General features: G+C 36.5%; 4 protein-coding genes across 5 annotated transcripts; 2 read left to right on the top strand and 2 right to left on the bottom strand.

The window, feature by feature from the left end:
- Positions 1 to 1,080: 1,080 nt before the first annotated feature.
- Positions 1,081 to 10,601, bottom strand: LOC307158488 (mitochondrial import receptor subunit TOM40B). The gene is made up of 10 exons (XM_079871083.1): positions 10,388 to 10,601; positions 9,946 to 10,143; positions 9,752 to 9,819; positions 9,546 to 9,638; positions 8,512 to 8,613; positions 8,319 to 8,424; positions 5,850 to 5,972; positions 5,606 to 5,682; positions 5,412 to 5,514; positions 1,081 to 4,548 (listed from the first exon to the last, which is right to left on the bottom strand). Exons 2-10 carry the CDS (start codon positions 10,088 to 10,090, stop codon positions 4,409 to 4,411), a joined length of 957 nt encoding a protein of 318 aa, XP_079727209.1. The 5' UTR covers positions 10,091 to 10,143; positions 10,388 to 10,601; the 3' UTR covers positions 1,081 to 4,408.
- Positions 10,602 to 10,940: 339 nt separating this feature from the next.
- ufc1 (ubiquitin-fold modifier conjugating enzyme 1) lies at positions 10,941 to 12,193 on the top strand. Its single transcript, XM_079871084.1, has 6 exons — positions 10,941 to 11,130; positions 11,326 to 11,393; positions 11,478 to 11,541; positions 11,624 to 11,700; positions 11,802 to 11,892; positions 12,010 to 12,193. Exons 1-6 carry the CDS (start codon positions 11,008 to 11,010, stop codon positions 12,088 to 12,090), a joined length of 504 nt encoding a protein of 167 aa, XP_079727210.1. The 5' UTR covers positions 10,941 to 11,007; the 3' UTR covers positions 12,091 to 12,193.
- A 645-nt stretch (positions 12,194 to 12,838) lies between these two features.
- gig2p (grass carp reovirus (GCRV)-induced gene 2p) lies at positions 12,839 to 14,617 on the bottom strand. 2 transcript variants are annotated; one of them, XM_079871082.1, is made up of 2 exons: positions 14,485 to 14,617; positions 12,839 to 13,855 (listed from the first exon to the last, which is right to left on the bottom strand). In XM_079871082.1, the coding sequence occupies exon 2, from the start codon at positions 13,841 to 13,843 to the stop codon at positions 13,196 to 13,198; it is 648 nt and encodes a 215-aa protein (XP_079727208.1). In that variant the 5' UTR covers positions 13,844 to 13,855; positions 14,485 to 14,617; the 3' UTR covers positions 12,839 to 13,195. The 2 variants fall into 2 exon arrangements, with proteins under 2 accessions (XP_079727208.1, XP_079727207.1); XM_079871081.1 differs by having other exon boundaries at positions 14,477 to 14,494.
- Positions 14,618 to 15,384: 767 nt separating this feature from the next.
- fdxacb1 (ferredoxin-fold anticodon binding domain containing 1) lies at positions 15,385 to 24,131 on the top strand. The gene is made up of 5 exons (XM_079872328.1): positions 15,385 to 16,294; positions 16,650 to 16,806; positions 16,970 to 17,173; positions 17,524 to 17,682; positions 22,201 to 24,131. Exons 1-5 carry the CDS (start codon positions 16,120 to 16,122, stop codon positions 23,252 to 23,254), a joined length of 1,749 nt encoding a protein of 582 aa, XP_079728454.1. The 5' UTR covers positions 15,385 to 16,119; the 3' UTR covers positions 23,255 to 24,131.
- Positions 24,132 to 24,613: the final 482 nt, after the last annotated feature.

The following is a 24,613-nucleotide window of genomic DNA, read 5'->3' as shown; positions in this document are numbered from 1 at the left end:
GAGGCTGGATCCTCTTACTCATTTCTATGAACTTTGGAAGTGTGTCGAATTTTGTCTTCAGTAAACTTGAGCATATTCGTGTCTTTGTGGAGTCAAGGTGTGTTTTTTTCCCAACAGCTTATTGGTGGAGAATGCGGGCACGTTTGTTAGGCATCCCCTGGAGAGATGAATTGTTCAGATGAACAGCAACTAATTGAAACAGATCCTAACAACTTCCTTTTTGTGGGATAAGTTTTTAGGATTAATAATGCAATTTTTTATTTTTTTTCAGGTATTTTAGAGGTCTTCAAATCCTGCTCCATGGGGACTCACAGTCCGGCAGAGTTTAGTTCCAACCTCAATCTAACAAAACCTGAAGCAGCTATTCAAGCTCTTCAGGGTCACTTGTCAACGCACAGGCAAGTGTGCTGAAGCAGGTTGGAAATAAACTTTGCAGGACAGTGAGCCCTCAGCAGTAGGGTTGAAGACACTGTTTTAGGGGCTGTTTACATGACACTGTTTTATGCATTTTGGGGGTTCATTTACATGACAATAAAGTTTTGGGGGCCTGAAAACACAAGCTTTTAAAAATGTTTTTTAAAGTGCAAGTTTTTGAATACGATACCGTTCTCTTCCCCATGTAAACGACATAAATGCAAATTTGTGAAAACTATGAAGTCGTGCGCATGCGTATTACGTGTTCAGTCTATAGGCGCGTCATGTTTTTTACACAGTGACAACGCCAACTACTGGCCTGGCAGCATAACACAGTGTTTTTTTAGACGTTTTCGCGGATCTGTGTGAACGGGGATCATTTTGACAACATTGTCGTCTGGAATTATTTTTCCATTTTTAGTATATCGTTCTGTAAATGTACCCTTAGATCGTGCAGTTAACTTGCAATGATCTTGCACCTTTATTTTTTGTCATGTCTCTTCACAGTTTTTTCACATTTTGTGAATGCAATGTAAAACACTTCTTTCATTAAAATGGTCCTGTATCTGTGACTCATGGAACTGACCTGTGGTTTGACAGACTTTCTCGTGACCACTCAGTTTACAGAATTCCTCACAAAAATAATTAATACTGACAGAATACATTCTCTCAGATCTTTATTTCCAGCAGTTTTTTCTATGATATTGAGATTTGACATCTGAAGCCAAGGTGTCTACAATACTTCTGACAATAGGCTACAGAAGTGACATTTATTTTAGCAAAAATAAATGATGAGGCCATGGTAAAAGTCTCCAAGATCGTTTGAATGTGTCCTTCATATATCAAAAATTAAAAAGTTGAAATCTCTTAGTTTTAATAAAAATCAACCCCTACCAGAAGTAGACAAAGCACCCCAAACAGTTTACATTGATCATATTGCAGCTAAATTTTGTTGTCACTTCACCTTTTAGTGCTTAATCCTGTTCTGTACACACACACACAGTTATTTATGGGAGTGACGACAAACGCATTCTACAACCGAATGAACTCCCGAAAATTCAAGTAGTAACAGCTGCATTTACAAATTTTAATGCAGTATGTGCACAGAACCAAACTGAATAACTATTTCTTTATGATGTACTGTATATAAACATGTATATCAGAGATGTGTCTATCTTCTCTGTGTGCACTGGAAAGAGGCAAGAGCCTTTCCACACCAGCCTTGCGTCGAGGGTCTAAGAGATTGTGTTGCCAGAAATTTCTATGAAAAAAAAAGCAAATGATCACATAATAAATTAAGTCCAAATGCTGTATTTTGAAAATAAAACCAAAGTATCGCATCCGACAACTGCCTTTATTAACTCCGTTTACATTATTAACGCCATAAAGTGTCTCATTTTATGAGGCAAGCCCAAACAACAAGCCCAAAGACGCTTAGAAGTCGAGATGACAAGACTGCAAGAGAGCACACAGCAAAGCAGCCTTCTGAGCATAAACAAAACAGCGCCATTTTGTTTACGGGGGTTTAGTTCAAATTGCCAGACATTATGGTGCATTCAAGTCGTGTCGGAAAGATTGTGGTATTCACGAATTGAACGCAGAAGAACACCATCATGAACGCAAGTTATAAATACTGGGAAGCTTGGGATTTTCTTTAAACCCCGCTCTTTACAAGTTGGGGGCGTGTCAGTGAGAAACGTGGCGTAATACAACGATATTAAGAGGTATTTAGCAGTGACATTGTCAAGCTTTTGTACTTACAACAAAATAAGCTAATGCACAAAATATGATAGCATTGTAATATGACAATATAATGTGTAATGATAAAGTTTACAGTGCCTTCATAAATTAATTAAAAAAAAAAACATTAAAAAGCGAAATACACCTGTTTGCACAATTTTTGTTCTCCAGTTTCTAGAAGTAGTGTTTCAAAACCTTGTGTAGTTAATTAAGAGAACCGCCATCTTAAACTCACCTGACATCGTAAACCCGACTTCTCAACTCGTAAATACGAACTTCCAAGGAGGACTTGCATGCACCATAACAAGCCTTTGGTATCTAATATTACTATGATTAAAGGTGCTGTATGTAATTTTTTGACTGTACTAAAGCATTACAATACCATAATATGTTTGCAGATATTTAGGAAACATGCTAAGTTCACATACTCGTTTCTCTGAAAAACAACTCTGAATGCTACAGCCAGTGTCTGCTTTTGTTTTGGTCTGTGTGATTACACCCACTACCAATTTACCAAATAGTAATTTGACTCCACGGGTTGCCAGTTGGCAAAAAACACAACTTATTGCAGCCATTGAAGCCAGCAAACGAACTGGGTCAGAGATCGCAGATCTCTGCGGGGCAAACAACTCTCTCCAATAATTTTGAATTTGGACTGCAGTACCCATTTCAACCACTAGCTGTCAATATTACATATTGCACCTTTAAAAAAGCGAATACCAAACGGCTGCAAGATGCAAAAACGTTGCTATTGTTAAAGGTGCAGTAAGCGCTGAGAAAATCTGAGCGCTGAGAAAATTTTGAGAAACACTGTTGATCAAGAACAGAACAAACACACCCCTACCTAAAAAGGATCACACCCGTATCTTGATAGCTTCATCCCCAAATTCACAAACACGCTATGCAACACAGGCACCTCCCCCCTAATGAGTGTACACTGATTGGTTACAAGAGTGTTTTGGAGCTCGGTCCTATCCACTTTCAATAGCGTTTCTCAGAAATCGCTTACTGCACCTTTAACACTGTCAATCATCGCAATTTTGGAAGTAAATGCCTTTTCACACCAGTTATGATAACTAATGATAGCTAAATAAGTGTATACACTCACAGACAATAATGTTCTGTTTATTATAAGCACAAGCTGCAGTTGTCATCTGTCGTTTTAAATGCTCAAGCTCTTTAAAGTTAAGCAATTTTTTTTTAACATGATTCTCAAATGTTTTTTATAGTTGATCAGCTGGAAAAATCATTCTGAAAGTGATTCCAATGATATCGCTCCTCTTTGTCATTTTTGTTATAGCAGTGGTGTGGAATATCACTATTCTCAAAGAATTATAAGAAATATTAAAACTTTATAGTCACAGTTATCGTCCTCCATGTGACCGGGCCTTACGTTCTGTTAATTTAAGGGATATACTCCCGCATTTACATGTGGTTGACACTCTGTGGCCAATTTACATGTGGCCAGATTCACACCTGCATTCCTGTGAGCCGATGGCTCTTATGCTTCACACTACCACTTCACAGCTCTGACTCTAGTCTGATTTTAGTCAAATCAGAAATAAAATCCTGTAATATCTCATCTCATCCTTGTACAGTTCACATTGTCACTTTGTTTCCTTCCATTGTCATACTAGCCTTTATACCAGAGTCCGTCCCCTAAGAAGAGACGTAAAAGTTAGTTTAAAAAGGAGAGCAAATGGTGTTTTATTTGAATGGAAGTCAATTGAGGGGATAACATGAAAACATTTTGGACCTCTTTGCTAATCTTCAGTATGTTTGGCTTGACACATTGATATTAGAGTCTAAACTGTAACTGGAGTTTGCTACAAAAAATAGATCTTTAATAGAGATGTCACAGGAAATTTTGCGACACTCATTTACGTCACTGCATTTGCATGGTATTTGCCAACAGATGCTGAGGCTGCCACCTTGTTCTTAAATAAAGAAAATCTGTGAACATACCTCAGTTATTCACCTCAGGTTACTTAGGGGCATACATAAGACCAAAACAGCTAAACCTTTGAAACAGGATGGAACAAACATAGAGGGATTTGTGTTCCTGGTCTTTTTTAGCCCTCATTCCTGCTGGCCATGAACGGCATGATTGTCCAGTATGGCAAACAGGGCTTTGGTTGGATTTCCTGTTCTGTCCGTAGTCTGTGGTGGACCAGTGTCTTTGGGCAGACGTGAAGGTGGTTTTCTGGGGTCCCCAAAGTCTTAAGCGGTGCCTATATTGTGTTAGGATTCGTATCTAACCAACATTGACCCCAAGACCGACCTGCAACTTGTCCGCTCTGTGGTTGACAAAGGCACCCATGATCAAGGTGGCAGGCAGAGGGTAGAGCCGCTTTTCCAGAACCCCACCAATGATACAGCGGCTGTCCAACATTCCTAAAAAAAACATCAAAATGATTGACAAAATTATGAGTTACATGTTAATCATAAGTTTAATCATTTTGCATTTAAAATACTACTGACTCAACAATGGCTGCAAGTGTTATATTCTGCAATATATACATAGACTACCATTCAAATTATTTTTCTAAAGAAATTAATACTTTTTTAATGATTGATTTTAATTTCAAATAAATGCTTCAAATAAATGCTATTCAAAGAATAGAAAATAAATGTATTATGGTTTCACAAAAATATTAAGCAGCAAATCTTGAGCACCAAATCAGCATATTAGAATGATTTCTGAAGGATCATGTGACACTGATACTGGAATAATGATGCTAAAAAATCAGCTTTTTCATCACAGGAATAAATTACATTTTCAAATATATTCAAATAGAAACAGTTATTTTAAATTGCACAAATGTCTCTCAGTTTTACTGTCTTTACTGTATTTTTCTGCAGTGTGAACTTTTTGTGTAATTCTCTGGACTTAAAGGATGGGAGATGACAGGGTTTCCAACTGAAAGCAAGTATTTTGTGTCTGTAGATTTTGAATAGGATTTTTACTTCCTGAACCCTACGGTTGCCATCTAGAATGAGGAGTATGAAAAGCAAAACACAAATTTGAATAAGAGTCAATGTTTAAAACAGGTTTAAAAAGAGAAAGGGTTCACATTTTGTCAGAATTCAGACTGGACCGAAATTGGGTCTTTTAAGACCCAATTTCATATAGCTTGGCTCAACTATGCTAAGATTTAATAAAACAGAGTGACAATTGTTTTTTTTCTTTTTTAAAGCCAGTTACCCCACGCTTTGATATTTATATATTGTACAGTCAATATATCTGCCATTCTTACCTCTGAAGACCATTTTAGCTTCAGGAAGTTCCATTTGATAACCAAAAGAGAAGGTTGTCTCCTGGGTCCTAGTACTTGCCTCAAACTCCACTCCCACCTGAATCTGCAGAGATGAATTAACAGTCTGCAGCTTTACGAAACTGTTGATGTGTCTTGTCACTGAAACAATAACATATCCATCAACACCACCATACCTGTTTGTTGGCCCTGTGGTAGTAGCTAGCATGTGCACCTCCTTTACCAGCATTCAGAGTTGCAACCCAATTTGGCCCTAAGGCACAACATGATATGACATTTGAGCTTTAAGTACCTTTGAGAAACAGAACATTGTACATACAAATAGGATGAGTTTCACTCAAGAAGTAACTGCTTAAGACTACTTACACTGGTGTATAACAAATGGATGACCATTGAACTAAAGCAGAAGACCAATCTAACCTGAGTACTGGCCTGCCAGGGTAAGTATGCCCCCTTCTTCTGCTCGACCTCGATGGTACACCAGTTCTCCCCCCAGTACCAGCTGCGGGGATACGCTTTGAAGAAAGTGTGCAACCATGATAACTGGCACAAAAAAGGCACAAACAGATAACAGCATTAACTAGAGTTTTAATTTTTTTTAAATGTGAGCAGAGCTGCCAACTCACAAGCATTTAGCGTGAGACTAATGCAATTGTTGTTATGCAGAAGGTCGGCTATCTTGGCATTTTGCAATATCCTTGCAGCACCAAAGTAGAATTAATATTAGGCAATTATTTCACAACTTTAATTATATACACCTCGGAAATATACTGAGGTCTGGGCCTCGGGGGCCTCAATGGAGGGTATGGGCCTGGGTGTGACAGATCGCTGTGGTGGCCTCAGTTTAAGCAGCATGTAAACCGATCATCTCTACCTTTTTACAACTAGTTATAGCACGAAATAAAGATAAATGGACACTCGAAAATTTAATTGAGATTGTAATCGAGTCATGTGAACTTATGAAGACCCAAAGATTGAATCGAGATTGGAATTAAATCATGTGAACACACGAAGATTGAATCCAGATTGGAATTGAATTGTGTGAGCACACGAAGACCTGAAGATTGAATCCAGATTGAAATCGAATCGTGTGAACACCCGAAGCCCTGAAGATTGAATCAAGATTGGAATCAAATCGTGTGAACTCACCAAGACCTGAAGATTGAATCAAGATTGAAATCGAATCGTGTAAATATACGAAGAGACGAAGATTGAATCAAGATTGTAATCGAATTGTGTGAACATTAGCCTAGAAATCTAGACGCACCCTAGTGGCAGCAAAATGTATTTTGCAGCCAGGGTAGTCTAGCAACTCTCCGTTGACTTTCGGAGCTGTAAAAACCTAAATTGGGTCAGGCCAATCACATCGCGTATAGAGTAGGTGGGGCGGGCTTAACATAATAACGACAGAGTTGCGACGGTTCCCTGCTTGAAAACAAAGAAGAGTTGCTGCTTCTGGCGAACAGTCTTTCAAATCAGCTTTGGCCGCGACTCTGGAGGACTTGGAGTTAAGTTTTTCTTTGAGAAAAGAGCAAAGAACGGCACTTAAGTCATTCTTAAAAAAGGAAGATGTGTTCGTAGTTTTGCCGGCCAGATTCAAAAGTTGAATCTATCAACTAACGTTAGCTCCGCTGTTGGGAAAACGCTGTGGTTGGTTGAAGCGCTGTCCTATTGCGTGCAGAGGGAATTTGAAAGACAGCCGTTTATCCCGCCCCTCTGATTGAGCCGTGTCTATGGAGAGTTGCCAGACCTAACATCTTGATGTAGGTCTGGCTTGCCAGGCTATGTGAACATACAAAGACCCGAAGATTGAATCGAGATTGGAATTAAATCGTATGAACACACGAAGACACGAGGATTGAATCCAGATTGGAATTGAATTGTGTGAGCACACAAAGATCTAAAGAGTGTGGTGTTAAGGCCCTGATATACTTCAAGCGAAATCGAAGAACGAACTGATGTGACATTTCGAACAAAATCAGGCCAAATCAAAGTCTATTTGGAGTTCCTTTGGGAGTTCGAAACAGCATTTCAAAGCAAACTCTATGGAAAAGTTTGCTATGGCTGGTAAACAACTTCGTACTACCACTGGTCTGTTGCAATTATGTAATAGGTAGCTGTCTGCCTTCTTGCAGCATATATTTACATATTCAACTAAAAGCTGCTCTTTTAGTAGTGTGGGCGGTGTCGGATGTTCGCTAACAGCATATCGCTGCTCATGTATTTCAAACTTTGATTTACTCTTAAGCGAAGAACGAAAAATAACTTCACTGTGAATACATCTCACATCAAGCACATCTTTATGCATTGCCGAACAAGTTTGACCTAAAATATTCACTTGAAGTACACCCTAAATGTTTAAGGTAATATTGCAATATTTTAACACATTCGTATGTTCACAGTTCTTTTATGTCGGTTAATGGTCAGTTGGCATGCAGGTAAACAAACAAAATAATCACTTTTAGTAAGTGTTATTATTTCAGCAGGTTCTATTATTAAAATTATTTATTCATTATAATCTTTTATTTTAATGATTTTTTCATTTTGATTAATTATTTGTTTTTCATCAACTCACAAACCACATACTATTAAAGACAGACCCACTAATGACAAGAAACAACTGAAGGAATTTTTTTTTTTTTTTTTTTTTTTTTTTTACAGAAGCAGGGTGACTCTTATGGAGTTTAAAATGAATGCAGTGCTGCTCAAAAATCTTTGAAAATAAGAAATATTTTCTTTCAAACAATTCAGCGAAATGACATACAAGGGCAACTGCAGAAAAACCTGTTCTGCAAGTTCTGCATTGTGTTGTTCTAACCAAAGCACATTCCTGTGACGTATATAAATCAGTCTGTCATCTGTTGTACTGAGGAACACACGCGATCATACCTGATTCCCTGAGAATGTCAGGGTTGGCCAAAGTAATCGCTGCTGTGAAGTCACTGCCTCTATACTCCGTCTCAAACTGCCATGTGACAAACTGTGCCTGTTGAGTCTATATAAAAGAATATGAAGTCAGTCCACACCACGTTGTTAAAAAGTGTTTAATTAAACTAGAGCAATATTGCATACTGCTACTAACCTGAAATACTGCTTTAGCTCTTATTTTCTCACTCAGATGAAACAAAGAGTGTGCATTTAAGCTGCCAGAGGAGTCCATTTCCCCAATAAGAATAGGTGAGTCCTTTATACACAGAAGATCGTTGGATTGTAAATTCATCATAACTTATCTAATGCATATATACCCAACACACTTCAGGCAATTGGTCCATTATTATTTAAACCTGTCCATTACTGACCATTAAGATGCACTGCTTTTGAAATGTGTTCAAACAAACCTAGTAACTTGTACTGCAGGTTTTTTATTTATTCAATCATTGCATAATATACAGTATGAGTCATAAGCTAAAAATAACTAACTTTTAATGTTAAATAAGTTACCTAAATCAAAGCCTACTCTACAATTTGGTAAGAAAAGGCATTCAAGTTATCCAACAATGTCAAAAGTCAGCATCAGTCCATATTCATGTCATTATGAAGTAGAGAATGTTCCCAGAACAAAACATTCCTATCAAGTAATCTTTGGCAGAATATTGACATACTTTTAAAAGGTATGCGTCTCTTGTTTTTAACTGCAAAAATGCATTCTGTGTGAAGGGCCATTAAATAATGAGCATAAGAAACTTACCGCCCCCAAAATTTTGAATGGTATATAATGTATATTCTTGTTTGTGTGTGAGTGTAAGCACCTTTAGAAGCGCTATATAAAAATGAAGTGTCTTTATTACTATCCTCCTAATTCAATAAAAATCACAAGTCCAATTTTCCTGCTGAAAAGTGCTGAATTTCTCAGTGTTTAATATGTGACAGCTTAGTTGCTTAACTAATATACACAACCTTGTAATGTCATTTGCAGGATAACCCAATCAAATTGTCATGCAGAATAATAATAATACAACAAATATCGACACCCCTGTCCAAACATACTGTGCCTCTTGCCAAGGATTTTTGATAAGGATGTTGTCAAATCCCCTAACCTCAGCTGTAATGCTACAGAAAACCACTTGAACAGGAACAGATGCAAGAAAAAAGAAATGAACATGATCCAGATCTTACCGTTTCTTTGCTGTCAGTGTCTGACTGTAGGTGCTCGGCGTGAAAGCGATAACTGGACGGAGCAACAGCACTGAGGTGAAACGTGTGACTGACCTGAGGAGAGAAGAAACACAAATATTTAGTGCTAAATTGTGCTGAAAATGTTCATTAAAATGAGTGAAACTGTCCTGAATAGTGTCATAGTTGAACCACATGTATGAACAAACCTTGAAAAAACTGCTTAGGGTCTTATTTATCACCAGTTTTACACCTTCAATCTGCTGTGGAAATACATCTAGAAGCACAAGCAATTAAAATGACTTCTAATAGACCAAGTTTTACTTAAAATGTATGTATTTTAATTTAATTTATTAAAAATGCATAAAAAAACAATCAACAGAGATAGAAAAGAGTATCAGACCTTTACAGTTGCGGTGCAGACCATCAAAGCTTCCCGGGTTAGGCAGCCGTCCATCTCTCCTATCCCACCGTGACAAGGGTCTGTCTTGTGAAAATGGGAAGTTTTGGCGCCCTGGCCGGTTTGACAAGGCCAGCACACTGCCCATGGGAACCCAGAGCCAAATGAGAGGACCACACACTTTCAACCTGATCTTCTGAACTGTGAGAGACAAAATTATAATATTATAATAATAAATATTTAATAATACAAAACATTGGATCATGCATTCTTCATTTACTAAGAAATTACACTATCGGTCACATTTCACAAAAACGATATAAGAAAAGATAATGGGGGGAGTAAATCATTTTCAACTCTGCAAGTACTCGAATCAACATGATAATAACGAATGACCTGCACATTTGAGCTCGTCAATAATCATGCATTTTCTGGCATTACTTACGCTGAATAAATGTGGGTTGTGCCGTTACAGTATGCAAAAATGATATCCTGAAATCATACTGAAATATAGCTTTTACATGCAGTGACCGCTGGAAGAGAGTAAGGTGAAAGGATGCTGAGGGATGTAGAGACAACTCAACTACAGACTCTAGCGGCGGAACCAGCTGATCAGTGCAGTCATTTAAAGAGGAGCAGCTATGAAACACCTCCGTGCAGAAACATGCTGCTGTTCACTCTGCACACCGCTCAAAACAAGACATTTGAAGAATTAATGAAGCGTAATGCAACGCTGTATTACTAGCATACTATATTGTTGTGATAAAATACAAGGTGTGCTCTTTTAATAATAAACTTCACTTTAAAGAACAGATTCTGACGTCACGGGGCACGTACTTTGGGTTCTCCTGCGTGGTATGACTCATTTCTGCGACTCGGTTCCTTTGAACAGTTCATTTCAATGAATAGATTCAGTCGTTCTTTAACTTCATCACGTGGTCCATTGCGTGCCATGTTCCAATAAAGCCATCTGTAAGCAGTGTAGCACTTGTGTAGTGAGATACACCGAAAAGATCCGACTCAAAAGAACGATTCGTTGACGAATCGGACATCGCAACTGTCAACATGGCAGATGAAGCCACTAGAAAGGCAGTTTCTGATATACCGCTTTTAAAAACAAATTCAGGACCAAGAGACAAAGAACTATGGGTTCAGAGACTTCGAGAAGAATATTTAGCTCTCATAAAGGTGAGTTATTGTATTGTAGCAAAAGCATATTAGGGAGCTATATACGATACTAGCTGTGTGAACGAATAACCATACGTGTCATTACGCTAAAAGTGTTCAGTCTTATTGACTTATTAACAGTTTGCGTACAAACCATCTATAAACTTAATGTTACAAAATATGTGCGCTTCATATAATAATTGCGTTGCCTTGCAGTATGTTGAAAATAACAAAGCAGCTGATAATGATTGGTTCCGTTTAGAGTCCAACAAAGAGGGCACAAGGTCAGTTTTATTACCATTTAACTAGTATCTCCCTTTTAGGGGGTATTATATTTTCATTAACATCTTGCTACCTTTTCTGTGTAGGTGGTTTGGAAAATGCTGGTATATTCACGAGCTTCTAAAATATGAATTTGACATGGAGTTTGATGTAAGACATTTTGAACTCACTTACTGTACATTTAACTTAATTTCCTGAAAGATAACGTATTTAACTTCATCCCGATTTCCAGATTCCAGTTACATATCCTGCCACAGCTCCTGAAGTGGCCATTCCTGAGTTAGATGGGAAGACAGCGAAGATGTACAGGTTCGCTTCATGTGTTTATATTTTTTCAATTTCATCACAATTATGTAATATTGTGTTAAAATGTACCTTTATTTATCTTTCAAAACCATCTTTTGTCACAGAGGTGGAAAAATCTGCCTAACAGACCACTTCAAGCCACTGTGGGCAAGAAATGTCCCAAAGTTTGGTCTGGCTCATCTAATGGCTTTGGGAGTAAGTAAGGTTACATGTCTAAAATTATATGTATTATGCCATTCATTTCCTAAACTAATGTGTTGCTTTGAAGTTATTGCGTCTCATATTAATAACTAATCTCTGTTCTTTCCAAAGCTTGGACCATGGCTTGCTGTTGAGATTCCAGACCTCATTGCAAAAGGCATAATTGAACATAAAGAACAGCAAAACAGTTGAAAGTAGCGGTAGCATCCCTTGCATTTCATGTCTTAATGATGCAAACACAAATTAGTTTTTAACAAGGTTTTTTTTTCATTTTTTTTTTTCAAAATCATGGCTACCTACCACCCCGTGGTTAAATTTTTTTGTTTGCAACCTCATAGCAACTGTGTATGTCACATTCACATTTGTACATCTGGTTTTTTTTTTTTTTTTACCATTCAAGTTTATAATGCCTGTTCAATGGAATGTGTATGTATTCATCAGTAAAGCCTGGTATGTAAATAAATGCGTGGGACCATTTTAAATTGTGGTCTTGGGGAAACCTCTATAGGATTTGAAATGTTAAACTTTTAATGTAAGTTTTATAGCTTACAAAAAAAAAAAAAATCATAATATGCCAAATTATTCCCTTCCTCATCTGGAAGTTTTTCCGTTTCCAGCTTTCTAAATAAGAAAAAAATGTAAAAAAATAAGTTGTGTAGTAGGTTACTGTTCATCCTATAAGTTACTAGGAATTTAGTAATCCGACATGTCTTTTAGATGACAAGGTACAGTGACAGGAGGTTCCCTGTTCCTTCAGGGCGTAATGGTGAATAAAGCAAGATTTAATGATTTCTATAATCTCAAATAAATCAAATAAAAGAACAGATATTCTAAAGATATCACCACTGAGGCCCATGAAATATGACTATAACAAACATTCCTACAGGTTTTGCAATTGAAATCCTCATTACTTGTGCATGTGTAATAAGAACAGGAATAGCTCTGATCATCTATTGTCAAACATTTAATATACTAGTCTGATTGCACAAAATGGATGCATTTTTTTGTATACATGTTTAACAGGGAAAAAAAATTCATTTAGTCATAGGCAGTCAATATATGTATATATACTTTCATTTTTGTTTATAACATCAAATATGGTGCCACATAACAGCAGAAAAAAGTGATTGTCAGAGGATTTATGTCAAAGATCATTGCGTGTCCCTGAGAACTATGAGGAAAGTCAAATCTTATATACACAGATAAAGTGGAGTTCATCTGTAAACATTATTTGACATATGCCAACAAACCAGCCTAAAACAAGCCTGGATGAAGCATCCTTCACAACCAGTTCTGATTAATAGCGATCACACTTGTGTTTGATCATGAGAGCGCAGATAGTCTCTCCACATCCCCAGCATAACTGTACAGCATGAGCAGGACCTACTTTTAACTTGCACACTGTACAAGTACCTGAGGTGTTTGAATTTATTGGAGCCTTTTGGTTTTGAGCAATGAGCTGTTTGAGTTCAGTTGAGATGGTCATGTTGGGTGCAAGAGCAATATCTGTGACCTCGATACGCGCTGGGTCAAAGACACAGTCCTCTTCTAGACCGCTAGGCACAGCTTTCATGCCACAGTTAGGAGGTACCCAGGCAGTGTCATAGCCATGACTATTCCAGGTCTTCTGCATGGGATGGTTGTCCTTATCAATTTTTTTGATTTTTCCACAGTCGACGCTTAATTTAAGCACTATTCTGTCAGTAGGATGTGATTTCAGAGGATAGCGCTCTGCTTTCTTCTGGTCACGGCTCACATAAACTCCAGGTCCTAGCATTCCATCTACTGATTGCTTGAACCCACTTCTTATGATCTGACGAGCTTGTTGCACAGAGGTGCCGTGATACATAGTATAGTGTCTGCCTGATTTGGCTTCCTGGTTTGCCTGAAGATGAGGATCTTCATCATAGAACGCCTCCCAGCCAAAGAATTGGATGGATGACATTTTTATTTTCTCCTGTGGATTAAATGGAATAATAATAATCATAATAATAATAATAATAATAAATTGCTTGTCAGTTTGACACTACCAGTAAAATGTTTGGACGCATCTGCTCAGTCTTTATTACTATTTTCTGTAATTTAGAATACTAGTAAAGTCAACAAAACTATAAAATAACAAATAAAAGTAAGGAAATGTATGTTAGTTAGAAATGTTAAACAAATCAATGTTTCAATATAAATCAATATTATAGTTTTTCAAAGTAACCACCTTGTGCCTCGCTTATATAATAAATGGAATTTTACTTTTGTAAAGAAATGAATTGTACGTTTATAAGAAAAAAACATTTAGAATTTCTAGCAATAATGCCAAACATCACAGACATATTCAAAATGAAGCATAAATTCAGTTTGTCCAAATCCAAATATTTCTCTCCTAATGTAGGCTGTAGCCTACTGTCAGTTCTTTAGGCGAATTTAGTGTCAGCTTTAAAGTTTTTAAAATTAATTATGTGTAAACATTTACAATAGGCCTATATGTAAGCAGTTCCGCCATATAGTTCGTGTAAAACATTACATTTTATTTTCTCGACATATTCATTGATCAAGATAGCCCTATATTATTCTAAAAGGAAACAAACCTACCTTAAAATACTTCGCGCAAGTGAACAAGAAATTACAGGAAACTCCGAGTCTGAACTTTCTTATTTGGTTATACTCAGGACAGGAAGCTTTCACTTTCAATTCTTCTTGAACACGTCTTCCTGTTTTGCTAGGGCACAGGGGGAGTAAAAATCCCCTTAAAAAAAAATAAAAAATTAAAGATTAAAATTGTGTTTCACTTGCTCATCAGGGGAAGTCAAACAATTTGGTTCATGCATTTGTGAATTGAAATGAAAGTGCTCACAATTTTGAAGCTAAATTAATGTGATACGTCAATCAAATAGTGTAGACCCGCCTTCTTTTTATAAAAAGTATTTCATTGACCAGAAGCGCTCTTACGCATAAACGGAGAAACGTGGAGACCAGCGATGTTGCCGTGTCCGCTTATTATAAGCGACTTTTTTTCCCCTCAAAGTTGGTCAATAATAGCAGTTAGTGGAACCAACTCTACATAATGTCATTAATCACAATAGTTTTTTTTTTCTTTCGTCACGTGTTTCTGCGTTTCCAACTCTCTTCTAACTATAATTTAAAAAAGAAGTACGTATTCACGATTTAAATGACTAATATTTGTAGGATATACATGTGAAAACTATATTATTACAAATAGGGTTGAATTCAGGTTTATTGGGATACTTTTACCATTGCCATTGAGATGACTGGGGAAAAGTCAACCTCAATTCTTCGACGACGTGGCCTCTACAAAATAATACTATTATTTAAATTCAACTCAATATTTTGATCGTGTCCACGTATTTGGTAAGAGGCGAATAAATAAGATTTTATTTGCGATGGTTGAAATCGCCTTCAATTCGATTTCAATTTCGATACTCATTGGCACGGCAGCGGCAGCCGGTTATTTTTCTAGTAAGATCTGGCAACACAGCCAACACATGGTAACCATAGACTGTAAAAAAAATATGGTAACGGGAAACTGGAACGTGGACGGTGCATTAATATTTTGGTTATAAAATATTAATTTGAAATGTAGGCTACTCAAGGCTGGCGGTAGAAATCATCTGTCATAATATTTTTTATTACATTGTTGTTGTTTTTTCGTGTTTTTTTTTTTTTTTTTACCGGTTACTCTCTCAGTCTCAGGACACATAAAATAGTTATTTATTTTACTACATTCGAAGTGGCCATCGAGCTCGCAGCGTATCTCATAGTAACCGGTGTTCTTGTTTACGGTGGCAGAAGCACGGGTTGTTTTCCACTATGCGACATTCCACGGGGAACGAAACTTCACTGCTGTTGCTGCTGCACGCTAGCTTATGACATTGCGCCTCTATCTTTCTCAATTACACTGTCTTACGTAAACGTTCTTAAAACCACCTCTGGTCTTCAGGTGTTGCGCTAGCTCCCAAACAACGTCATTAAAAGCTTTGGTATTTTAATTAGATTTCAAGCTGTATCGCGAGAGATACCAGAGCGTCATGGTGACATGCAGTCTAATGTTAATGCCGCATTGTGTCCTGCCAGGCTCCCAACGCTCAGTTCAAGCTCGACAGTCAACGGGACGCAGTGACGCCTGCTCAAAATGTATCGAAAAGTTTGGTTCTCCTACTAATGTGACTGTGACAGCTTGCTGAATTGTCTACTTGGCATTTTCTGGAAATGTCCAAGACACGCGAAGTGCTACTTGTTGGGGAAGGCAACTTCTCTTTCTCAGCAGCTTTGAGCGAGAAGGCAGGCGATGAGGTCGGCGTGACCGCCACTTGCTTTCAAAGCGAGGATCAAACATTTAAACATGAGGGAGCCGTGTTGAACATACAGCGACTCCGTGAGAGAGGTCGGTTATGTGATTCTTCATCCTCATAATGTTGTCAAGATTGTCTTGTGTACATACTCTTGCAGTGCTTTCTTGCGTCTTTGTTGTCCCGTCTGCATGATTTCTGAAATATATTTGTTACATTTCAGTAAACCCAGAGTTTACAATCTGCTAATGTAAACATTCAAGTATACCTATTCTTCCCACATAAGTATCTTAGCCCTGAATTTGCATGCCTGCAGCCAAGTCCATAAATTTATACAGCCGGTTGCTATGAAACGACCGAGGAGGGTTTAAAAAGCCTCCTTGAATTCTGTATGATAATTCTGCAGAGGACATAATTCAGTATAATCTTTTCCAACAATTCCCATTGCAGGAAATGTTGTTCTGTTTGAAGTGGACTGCACATGTCTAAAGGAGCACGAAGCCATCCAGCATCATCTTTTTGACTGTGTTATTTTCAATTTCCCTCACTGTGGGCGTAAAAGTGGCGTAAAGAAGAACCGCATCCTGTTGGTGAAATTTTTCCAAAGGTAAGTGTGACACACTTGTGGCTACAACTAAGATCTTTATTAGGGTGTTACGTAAGCTTGACTTCCAGTGTTATATAATGTTAATACTGAGGGGATCAAGAGTTTCGAGGTCTTCATATTTCATGTATAATGGATGGATGTTTTGTGTGGTTTTTTTTTCTAGTGCCGTTGCAGTCCTGAAGGACAATGGGGAAGTGCACGTCACCTTGTGCAATGGGCAAGGCGGCACTCCGTGTGACAGTCCAATGAGAGAATGGCACAATAGTTGGCAGGTGGTTGCCATGGCAGCAGAAGCAGGGCTAATTCTCAGTGAAATCCGTCCCTTTGACTGTGAAACGTATCAAGGTTACAGATGTACTGGTTACAGGTAAATAGCTTTGCACTTGGACAAGTGGACATAGTCCACTAAAATGTGATTTGACATGGTGTAGTCAAGTCACCTCTATTTATATAGCGCTTTATACAATACTGATGATTTCTACACAGTTTTACAGTGATAACAGGAAAATTATGCATTTCGGCTGTTGTTGGATTCAGTTCTGTTGAAAAGATCATTAATTATTAAATTAGTTCATTTCATATATAAAGCAGTTCTGCAAAAAATTGTGTCATCGTCTGGTTCAGTTCAGTTCTAGAATAAATAACTTTTAATGATCCTGTTACAATTATGTAATGGCATTCAGTTTTAAATTTAATAAATGAAATTATTTTGCTAAGGAGTCAAGACAAAGGTTTTCATGTAGAGGGAGGTCTGACCCACATCTTCACTCGGAGTCTCCCGCACACCATGCCCGAGAAACTGAAAATGGAGAAGCGCATTGGGAAGGAGACTGTTTGTTTTGAGCTTCCGGCAGAGTTGAGTAATTATATGAACAGGTGAGTGGTAACTTGTTGCTTATTGAATAATAGCGAAACTAAGGGTACGTTTAAACAGAACATTTTTCCATTGCGTTTTTCGTGTGCAGACGATAACGTTGTCAAAACGATCCCGCACTAAAAACACTGTATTATGCATGCCAGGCCAGTAGTTGGTGATGTCACTTTGTAAAGAAACACTACGCGCCTATAGACTGAACAAATAATATGCATGTGCTTGACGTCACCGTTTTCACAAATTCACGTTTTTGTAGTTAACACGGAGACTATAACGGTATCGCATTCAACAACTTGCAGTTTGAAACCTGTTTTCAAAAGTTTGCATTTTCAGGCCCCAAAACACCATTGTCCTATAAATTAACGCCCAAAACGCATACATTTTTTAACGTTTTTAGTTACAGAGAAGTCACATTCTTTTTAATAATCTGTAACATTCAGTTACTTATTTTCAGAAGTGACTTATATAATGTTATTAACGTCAAACAGGCACAAATGCGCATGAAAAACAAATCAGTTCTAGCCTAGGTGGCAATAGTGTCACAGATAAGACATACTTCACCATTAACTCATTACCCACTATTGAAGCAAATTTTCCATCATTTATTATGCAATGCTTTCCCACAATTTTCCAGCAATCCTTGTTTTCACTTATATGGTAGGGGGAGCTATTCCACATCTTCTGAAAGAGTACAGAATCTCTGGATCAAAGCACTGGCGAAGAAGCAGAAACAAGCGATAGAAGCATTGCTTATGCACATGCCTATGTAAAATAACGTGATCATCAAACATTGAACTTTATACAGTAGTCAACATTTGAAGTGGATCAAAACCTTTCTTCAAAGTTATACATGGATTTTGAACAATACCCGTTCTTGTAACTTTTTTGATCCACTTTTTTAATGAAATTTACCCACATTCAAGTTTTGATAAAAAAAGGAATGCATGAAGCTAGAATAAAATGTTTTTTAAGTTGTTGTTGTTTAAAAGCCGATGGTCTGTTCTTTCTTCTGATATATTACGTTCAGATATTCATACAACAAAATATTCTGACGGCCATGAAATCTTTGTGAAAATAAAAAAATGCTGATGGTGGCTGGCAACTTTTTTGACTCGTTAAAAATATTTAACGCAATTAACACATCATCTGTTTTTTCTGTCATCCTTTGGCTGCGCTACAGTGTATGACCATGGTATCATTTATTCAAGTGCTGTTAAACCATTCAAGCGCGATGAGATGCAAAAATAAGAAATTAAATCTGTACTGGCGCGCAATCTGTGAATCTCCTCTTTGTGTGACAGACAAAGAGGACTCATGCTCACAGAAATCCGTATTTCAGACTATATGCATGGCCGCTTTGAGTTCTCTTTCATCCTTGAACGGACAAAAACACATAAAAGTATGCCAAAATGTCTGCTTTGTCAAATATTCTCGTAAGCACAGTCTTAAATGAGTTAAATGAAGTCTTAAATGTACGTAAAGAGTTGAGGACATTGGATGTATGTCAGATCCACGTCATGTGGGGCAAATCTTAAAGTGACAGCAGCCTAATAAACCTGCTGCTGTGATGTCTGTCGTTAATGCTAATCAAAGAACAAAAGAAAAAGAGAAAATCACTCACTGCTCTTGACTGAAATTTTGTAGCTTTAGGATTAGGATTAATCTATGTTTAATTTATAAGTTATGCAGTGAAGATTGATAACTTTACTCAATTTCTCTATATTTCCAACCCTTTAGATCAAAATTTAAAATATACTGTCTTTATGTTGTTTTTACATTAATTATAGAATAATTAATAACTACAGCGAACTTCCGCGAATAATTACAGAAACATGTGCGGTTTATTAGTAAATTTTTGTTACATTGACTACAGAAATACCATACCATTGGTTCTCACAAGTCTCATTACCAGATGTCAAGAGCATCATATAAGATTTACAGCAGAGGGGAAGATTATTAGTGAATAATGACTTGCAATATAGCAGAGTCATATGAACCACTTTTATGTTGCTTTATGCAAGGGATGTATGAAATAGCTGTACCATGTTGTCTGATATTAGAGATTTTTTATTTATTTATCGGTCTTGTGTATATAGAATATTTAATTACGCTTGTTCATTTATCATATTTTGATTGCCTTTCCCATCGTTTACAGGCAGTGTTGGGTGTAACTTATTACTAAGTAATTAATTACTGAATAGTAATTGCTAATTAATTTCCTAGAAAAAGTAAAGTAAGGGATTCATTTTTATTTTTCTGTAATTTAATTAGTTACCTCTGATTTAATTGCATTAAATTTTATATAGATTATGGAACAATTCTATATACAACAATAGTGGAATTAGCATAAAAATTTTACATCTAATGTTAAAATGTATGTTTTTAATGTAACCTTCTCCCTTTAAATACTTTATTCAGTTCAAGAATTTATGCAACTGAATATTATTTATTTGTAAGAATTAAAAGAGCAGTGTCAGGTCTATCATTGCATTGTTCAACTGGTCGAGGTTGATATGGGATTTAGAAAGTAATTAGCAATAAGTATTGTAATACTTTTTAGAGAGAGTAATCTAATTACACTGTTGAAGATGTGATTAGTAGCTAGTAATTAATTACTTTTTAGAGTAGCTTACCCAACAATGCAGGTTACAGGTCATAGTTGATCTTTCAAATGTACACTATACATTAATGCAATTTTAACTTAGAATTTATAAATGTAATCTTTAGCAAATATTAAAACATTTTTCATACCGTACATTACAATGTAGTGATGCTTAAATGTACTAATTTAATTTTTTTTATGGAATATTTCAGTATTTATTATTAATATGTGCACATCATTTTTTTTTTAATCTCGTGTCTTCGTAATCTTTATATCTTAATCAAAAATGTTAAATTTCAATAACAATAGCAAACGACAACAATCCAATCAATTGGGCAAAATCAAGTCCTTGCTTAGATTTTTTTCTTATCATAATAGGTAAGAATAGACTATCGCAACTCCCGTTTCATGGCAACTTTAATCTTTAAAACAATTGTTTTTACATTTTAGGGATTTATTTTATGTAGACAAAATAGGATTAATATTTGTAAAAAAAATAAATAAAAATTGCCATTTAATGGTTATCAATAACATGAAAATGTAAGTGGCCTGGATACTTTTTTACAGAAGTCATACAGGTTTGGAACAGCATGAGTGTGAGTAAATAATGATAGAATTTCCTATTTTGCATGAACTATTCCTCTTAACTGTCACCGTCCCACAGGTGGGACGCTTGCCCATATATATTTAGAACAATAATATCTTAGTAAAAACCTAAAGTAATATTGACAAACTATATATCATTTGAAAGCTTACAATCTCTAGTTTTCAATATTTGCTGGCTGTTTCTTAAAATAAATTCCAGAGGAGCAGTTATTTATCAATTTGCAACAAGAATATTTCATATTCATTACGTGTGTTTAGGCCTTTATTTTGAAATAGAAATAAACATGAAAAATCATGAAAGATTGGTAGAAACCTCAGTTTGTTTTCATGCCAAGAGTTCAAAAGATAACACCAATTAAATTTTAGGAGAAAAAAAGGTCTGAAAATGTTTAGAATATAAAGAAAAATATTATGGATTCTCGATTTGTGATGCGGCACGTAACGGCAGCGAGCTATAACGCACATACGTGCTCTTTTTATGTTTATTAGAGGTTGAAATCAAATCAAATACTGCCAAAACACCCATACTATTTCTGAATAGGATGTATACTTCAAAAATTGTATGAAATTATGGAAATACATGGTTCAGATCACTCAAAACATATATGAAAATGGAGACGCCCTTATATGGTCAGTAAGGAAGCTGGCTGTCCATCTAGTGAAAAAGTTTGGTACTGCGCCCAAATAAAATCTCACTGAAAGCTCATTTTTTGAGATATCAACCTAAAATTTGGAACACAACTTGTTTAGATTTTTGGCTTTAATTTTCTAGCAGTTTTAGAGTAAAATATATTTTGTAATATATATATTTTATATAAAATATAAATAATTATATTTTTATATTCTATATTTCCATAAACTCAAACTTACATAACTTTTTTTCTGTTTCACTTTCATAATTTATTTCACTTCTACAATAATCTGGCAAATGTCTTCTTAAAAACAAGACCAACCATATGTCTATATTCCAAAGCATTCTTGAATTACAACCATTTAAGTTTGTTTAGTGATTTTTTTGTCTATGCGAAAAAAGGGGGGGTGACAGTTAAAGGGTTTGAGGGTAATGAGCATTCAAAAACTAGAGATGATGGCGTGATCATGACATTTATCATTTATATGCAAACTCATCTGTAAATGGTGACATTGTCAAGCTAAGATCACAAATTATAATCTGTTATCAGTCTTACACTATACAAAAAAAGATGGGCTGTTCACTTGAAAAACAATAATTGCAATATTTTTGTCAGTATGCTTATGCCTTACGAATTTAAGTGTTTTCATTAATTTACTTGATTCTTGTGTCTCCTGTCAGGAATTTCCTTGGTCAGCAATCCCATCATCCAGTGAAAACTGTCCAGGAACAGTTGCTTCGAGAGCTAAAGTCAGTCTGGCCTGTTTGCAGTATAAATGAGGACTTTCCAGAACTGGTAAGCTGCCTACCAGAAACATCTGAGGCTTGTGACTCCACTCTGACCCAGTCAGAGGTCTACTGGATTAAACCTACTGACACCTATATATTTGACCAAAGCGAAAATGAGCAAAAGGACTGTGAGTCTATGGATGACCAACAAAGCTTTACTGGCAGCTATGCACTTCGACCGTCTCTGTTGCTGCATGTCCAAGAGATCACCCAGAACGAGGACTTCAGCCCTGGTACGCTTCATGCGGTCAGTGGCCTGGTCTTTCAGAGAGTCCCCATCTCCCTGAGCCGTTCTCCTGCATTCCACCAGCTTCTATTGGTGGGAATGTTCCCTACAGAATCCAATCCTCTCCAGTGCTTCCAAGATTGTTTGGAGTCGCTTCTCACTTCTTACAGCGTCTCCTTTGAAGAGGCGCAAATAGGCCTAGAGCAGCAAGTGTGGATGAATTCGAAGATGCTTCCCAAGTTTGGGCGGATCGCATCACTACCCTCTTTGTCTTCAGCCCTCGATGACGGTTTACAGTTAATTGGCGTCTCAATAAACTTGGATCATTTAGCCACTGTGATTTTCGGCATTTCTGACTGGCGCTTGCTTTGGAGTGCCGATCCTCGCTTTCTTAAGCATTTCGAGGCCAATCCACTTGGACCTTTCAGTCCTTTCTCCCTTTACCCACCAAGCTACTCGCATGATGTCAGTTTCTGGATGGACCCAGAAATCTACGAGGAACTGGACTTCCATGCAGTCGTGCGAGAGGCTTCTTGCGGTTCTGTTAAAAACGTGGCGTTAGTAGATCGCTTCAGACACCCACACATGGGTCATGCTAGCCTCTGCTATAGGCTGACGTATCAGTCGTCAGATCGCGCCCTCTCACACAGCCAGGTCTTGGGACTACAGAATCAGCTACGGAGACTGTTACCCCTGCGCCTGCAGGTCACGCTGAGGTGAAGAGGTTTAAATGGATGTATAATCTCAGATTTTAATTTTTAAAGATTTAAAAAATTTAGCTTCGTAGATGGGAAGAGTGAGTCTTTATTTTGACTGATTTTTTTGTAATTAAAATGGGGTATTATTTCCATTTATTTAAAACTGACATATCAAACTATTTGAGCTAAAGGGATTCTTTTGTTGCTGTGCTTGAAATCCTATCATGTTTAAATATTTCTTATGCTAATAAATCAAAGTTTTACATTATTCATATTGATATCCAAGAAATGTTTACAAATTTCAGTGGTACTGTTAATTTTCCTTGTTTAATATGAATTATTTTAGCATGTTGTTTAGGGATCTCGTTTAATTAGGAAACTTGGAGACATAATTATTAATGCACAACTGCAAATCATTTAATCGGATGCATTTTTAAAAAATGTTCTTAAATATTTTCTAGGTTCTTTGTAGGGCACGTGTATGTTTACAATATATCTGCAGCTGCATTTGATACTGTGATATTTATGGAATGTCTATGTTTATGATCATTTGTGACTTAATTGTATTGTTGCTTATAAGTGTGTCATTTCTATTCTTCTGGCAGTAGTGTCAACTAAACAAGATCTCAAAAATAATGGCTTGTTGTCAGATTACTCAAACTAACCCGCTTGGTCAAACAGTGTTGGACTGGTTGGGATGCTTAAAACTGCTCCTTAAGCGAAAAGAGGTAAATGTTTTTCTGAACCTGAAAAGACTGGCCTGAATTCCAGCCATATTGATGTATGATATAAATACCGTTTGAAAAATGTGTATAATCTTAGACTCCTATATTATGGCACATATCTAAAAATAAACGCACACCAGAGTAATATTTTGTTGCAAACATTTCTAAATGGTCTATCATATGGTCTATCATTGAAGAATTTTTTGAAAAAAATTTAAGTGTGTAGCAGTTTTTTAATTATTATTTCATATATCATGACACAAGTACCAAACTATTTATCATGAGACTATGCTCCTGTTCGAAAATACAGAGGGCTCATTAGTGTAAAATCTTTACACTAACAAATTAAAACAAAACAGGAAAGTGTTTATTGGCAAAAATCTAATAATAAAATGTATGAAGAAATGTCATGATTCCACATGTAGTTGTTTAAATGTAAATTTAGGGCCATTTACTTATAGATATTGCATATCTAATATACAAAGCCACACTAACAAACATTAACACGGTATTATGAAACAATGAAAAAAATGATCTAAATGAACTGGTTTTATTCAAGTAAAAATATTGTTTTAAATGACTAAGCCAATCTAACTAATTTTTATGGGGTAAATACGCTTTTAATGTTACATTTGCCGGTTATGGCTTTTTACAGT

This window comes from Squalius cephalus (assembly GCF_949319135.1).
Source record: "Squalius cephalus genome assembly, chromosome: 5".
Classification (NCBI taxonomy): Eukaryota; Metazoa; Chordata; class Actinopteri; order Cypriniformes; family Leuciscidae; genus Squalius; species Squalius cephalus.
This window is presented reverse-complemented; position numbering and strand designations above follow the sequence as displayed.

Excerpts from the sequence above, each read along its gene's own strand:
- LOC307158488 (XM_079871083.1), bottom strand. The coding sequence starts at position 10,090 with ATGGGCAGTGTGCTGGCCTTGTCAAACCGGCCAGGGCGCCAAAACTTC. Across the intron at positions 8,614-9,545 it reads ACACTGACAGCAAAGAAACG|GACTCACCTATTCTTATTGG; the intron begins GTAAGATCTGGA and ends CTGTGTATAAAG. Across the intron at positions 8,425-8,511 it reads GAGCTAAAGCAGTATTTCAG|ACTCAACAGGCACAGTTTGT; the intron begins GTTAGTAGCAGT and ends TCTTTTATATAG.
- ufc1 (XM_079871084.1), top strand. The coding sequence starts at position 11,008 with ATGGCAGATGAAGCCACTAGAAAGGCAGTTTCTGATATACCGCTTTTA. Across the intron at positions 11,701-11,801 it reads AAGACAGCGAAGATGTACAG|AGGTGGAAAAATCTGCCTAA; the intron begins GTTCGCTTCATG and ends CTTTTGTCACAG. Across the intron at positions 11,893-12,009 it reads CTCATCTAATGGCTTTGGGA|CTTGGACCATGGCTTGCTGT; the intron begins GTAAGTAAGGTT and ends TTCTTTCCAAAG.
- gig2p (XM_079871082.1), bottom strand. The coding sequence starts at position 13,843 with ATGTCATCCATCCAATTCTTTGGCTGGGAGGCGTTCTATGATGAAGAT.
- fdxacb1 (XM_079872328.1), top strand. The coding sequence starts at position 16,120 with ATGTCCAAGACACGCGAAGTGCTACTTGTTGGGGAAGGCAACTTCTCT. Across the intron at positions 16,295-16,649 it reads ACAGCGACTCCGTGAGAGAG|GAAATGTTGTTCTGTTTGAA; the intron begins GTCGGTTATGTG and ends TTCCCATTGCAG. Across the intron at positions 16,807-16,969 it reads TTGGTGAAATTTTTCCAAAG|TGCCGTTGCAGTCCTGAAGG; the intron begins GTAAGTGTGACA and ends TTTTTTTTCTAG.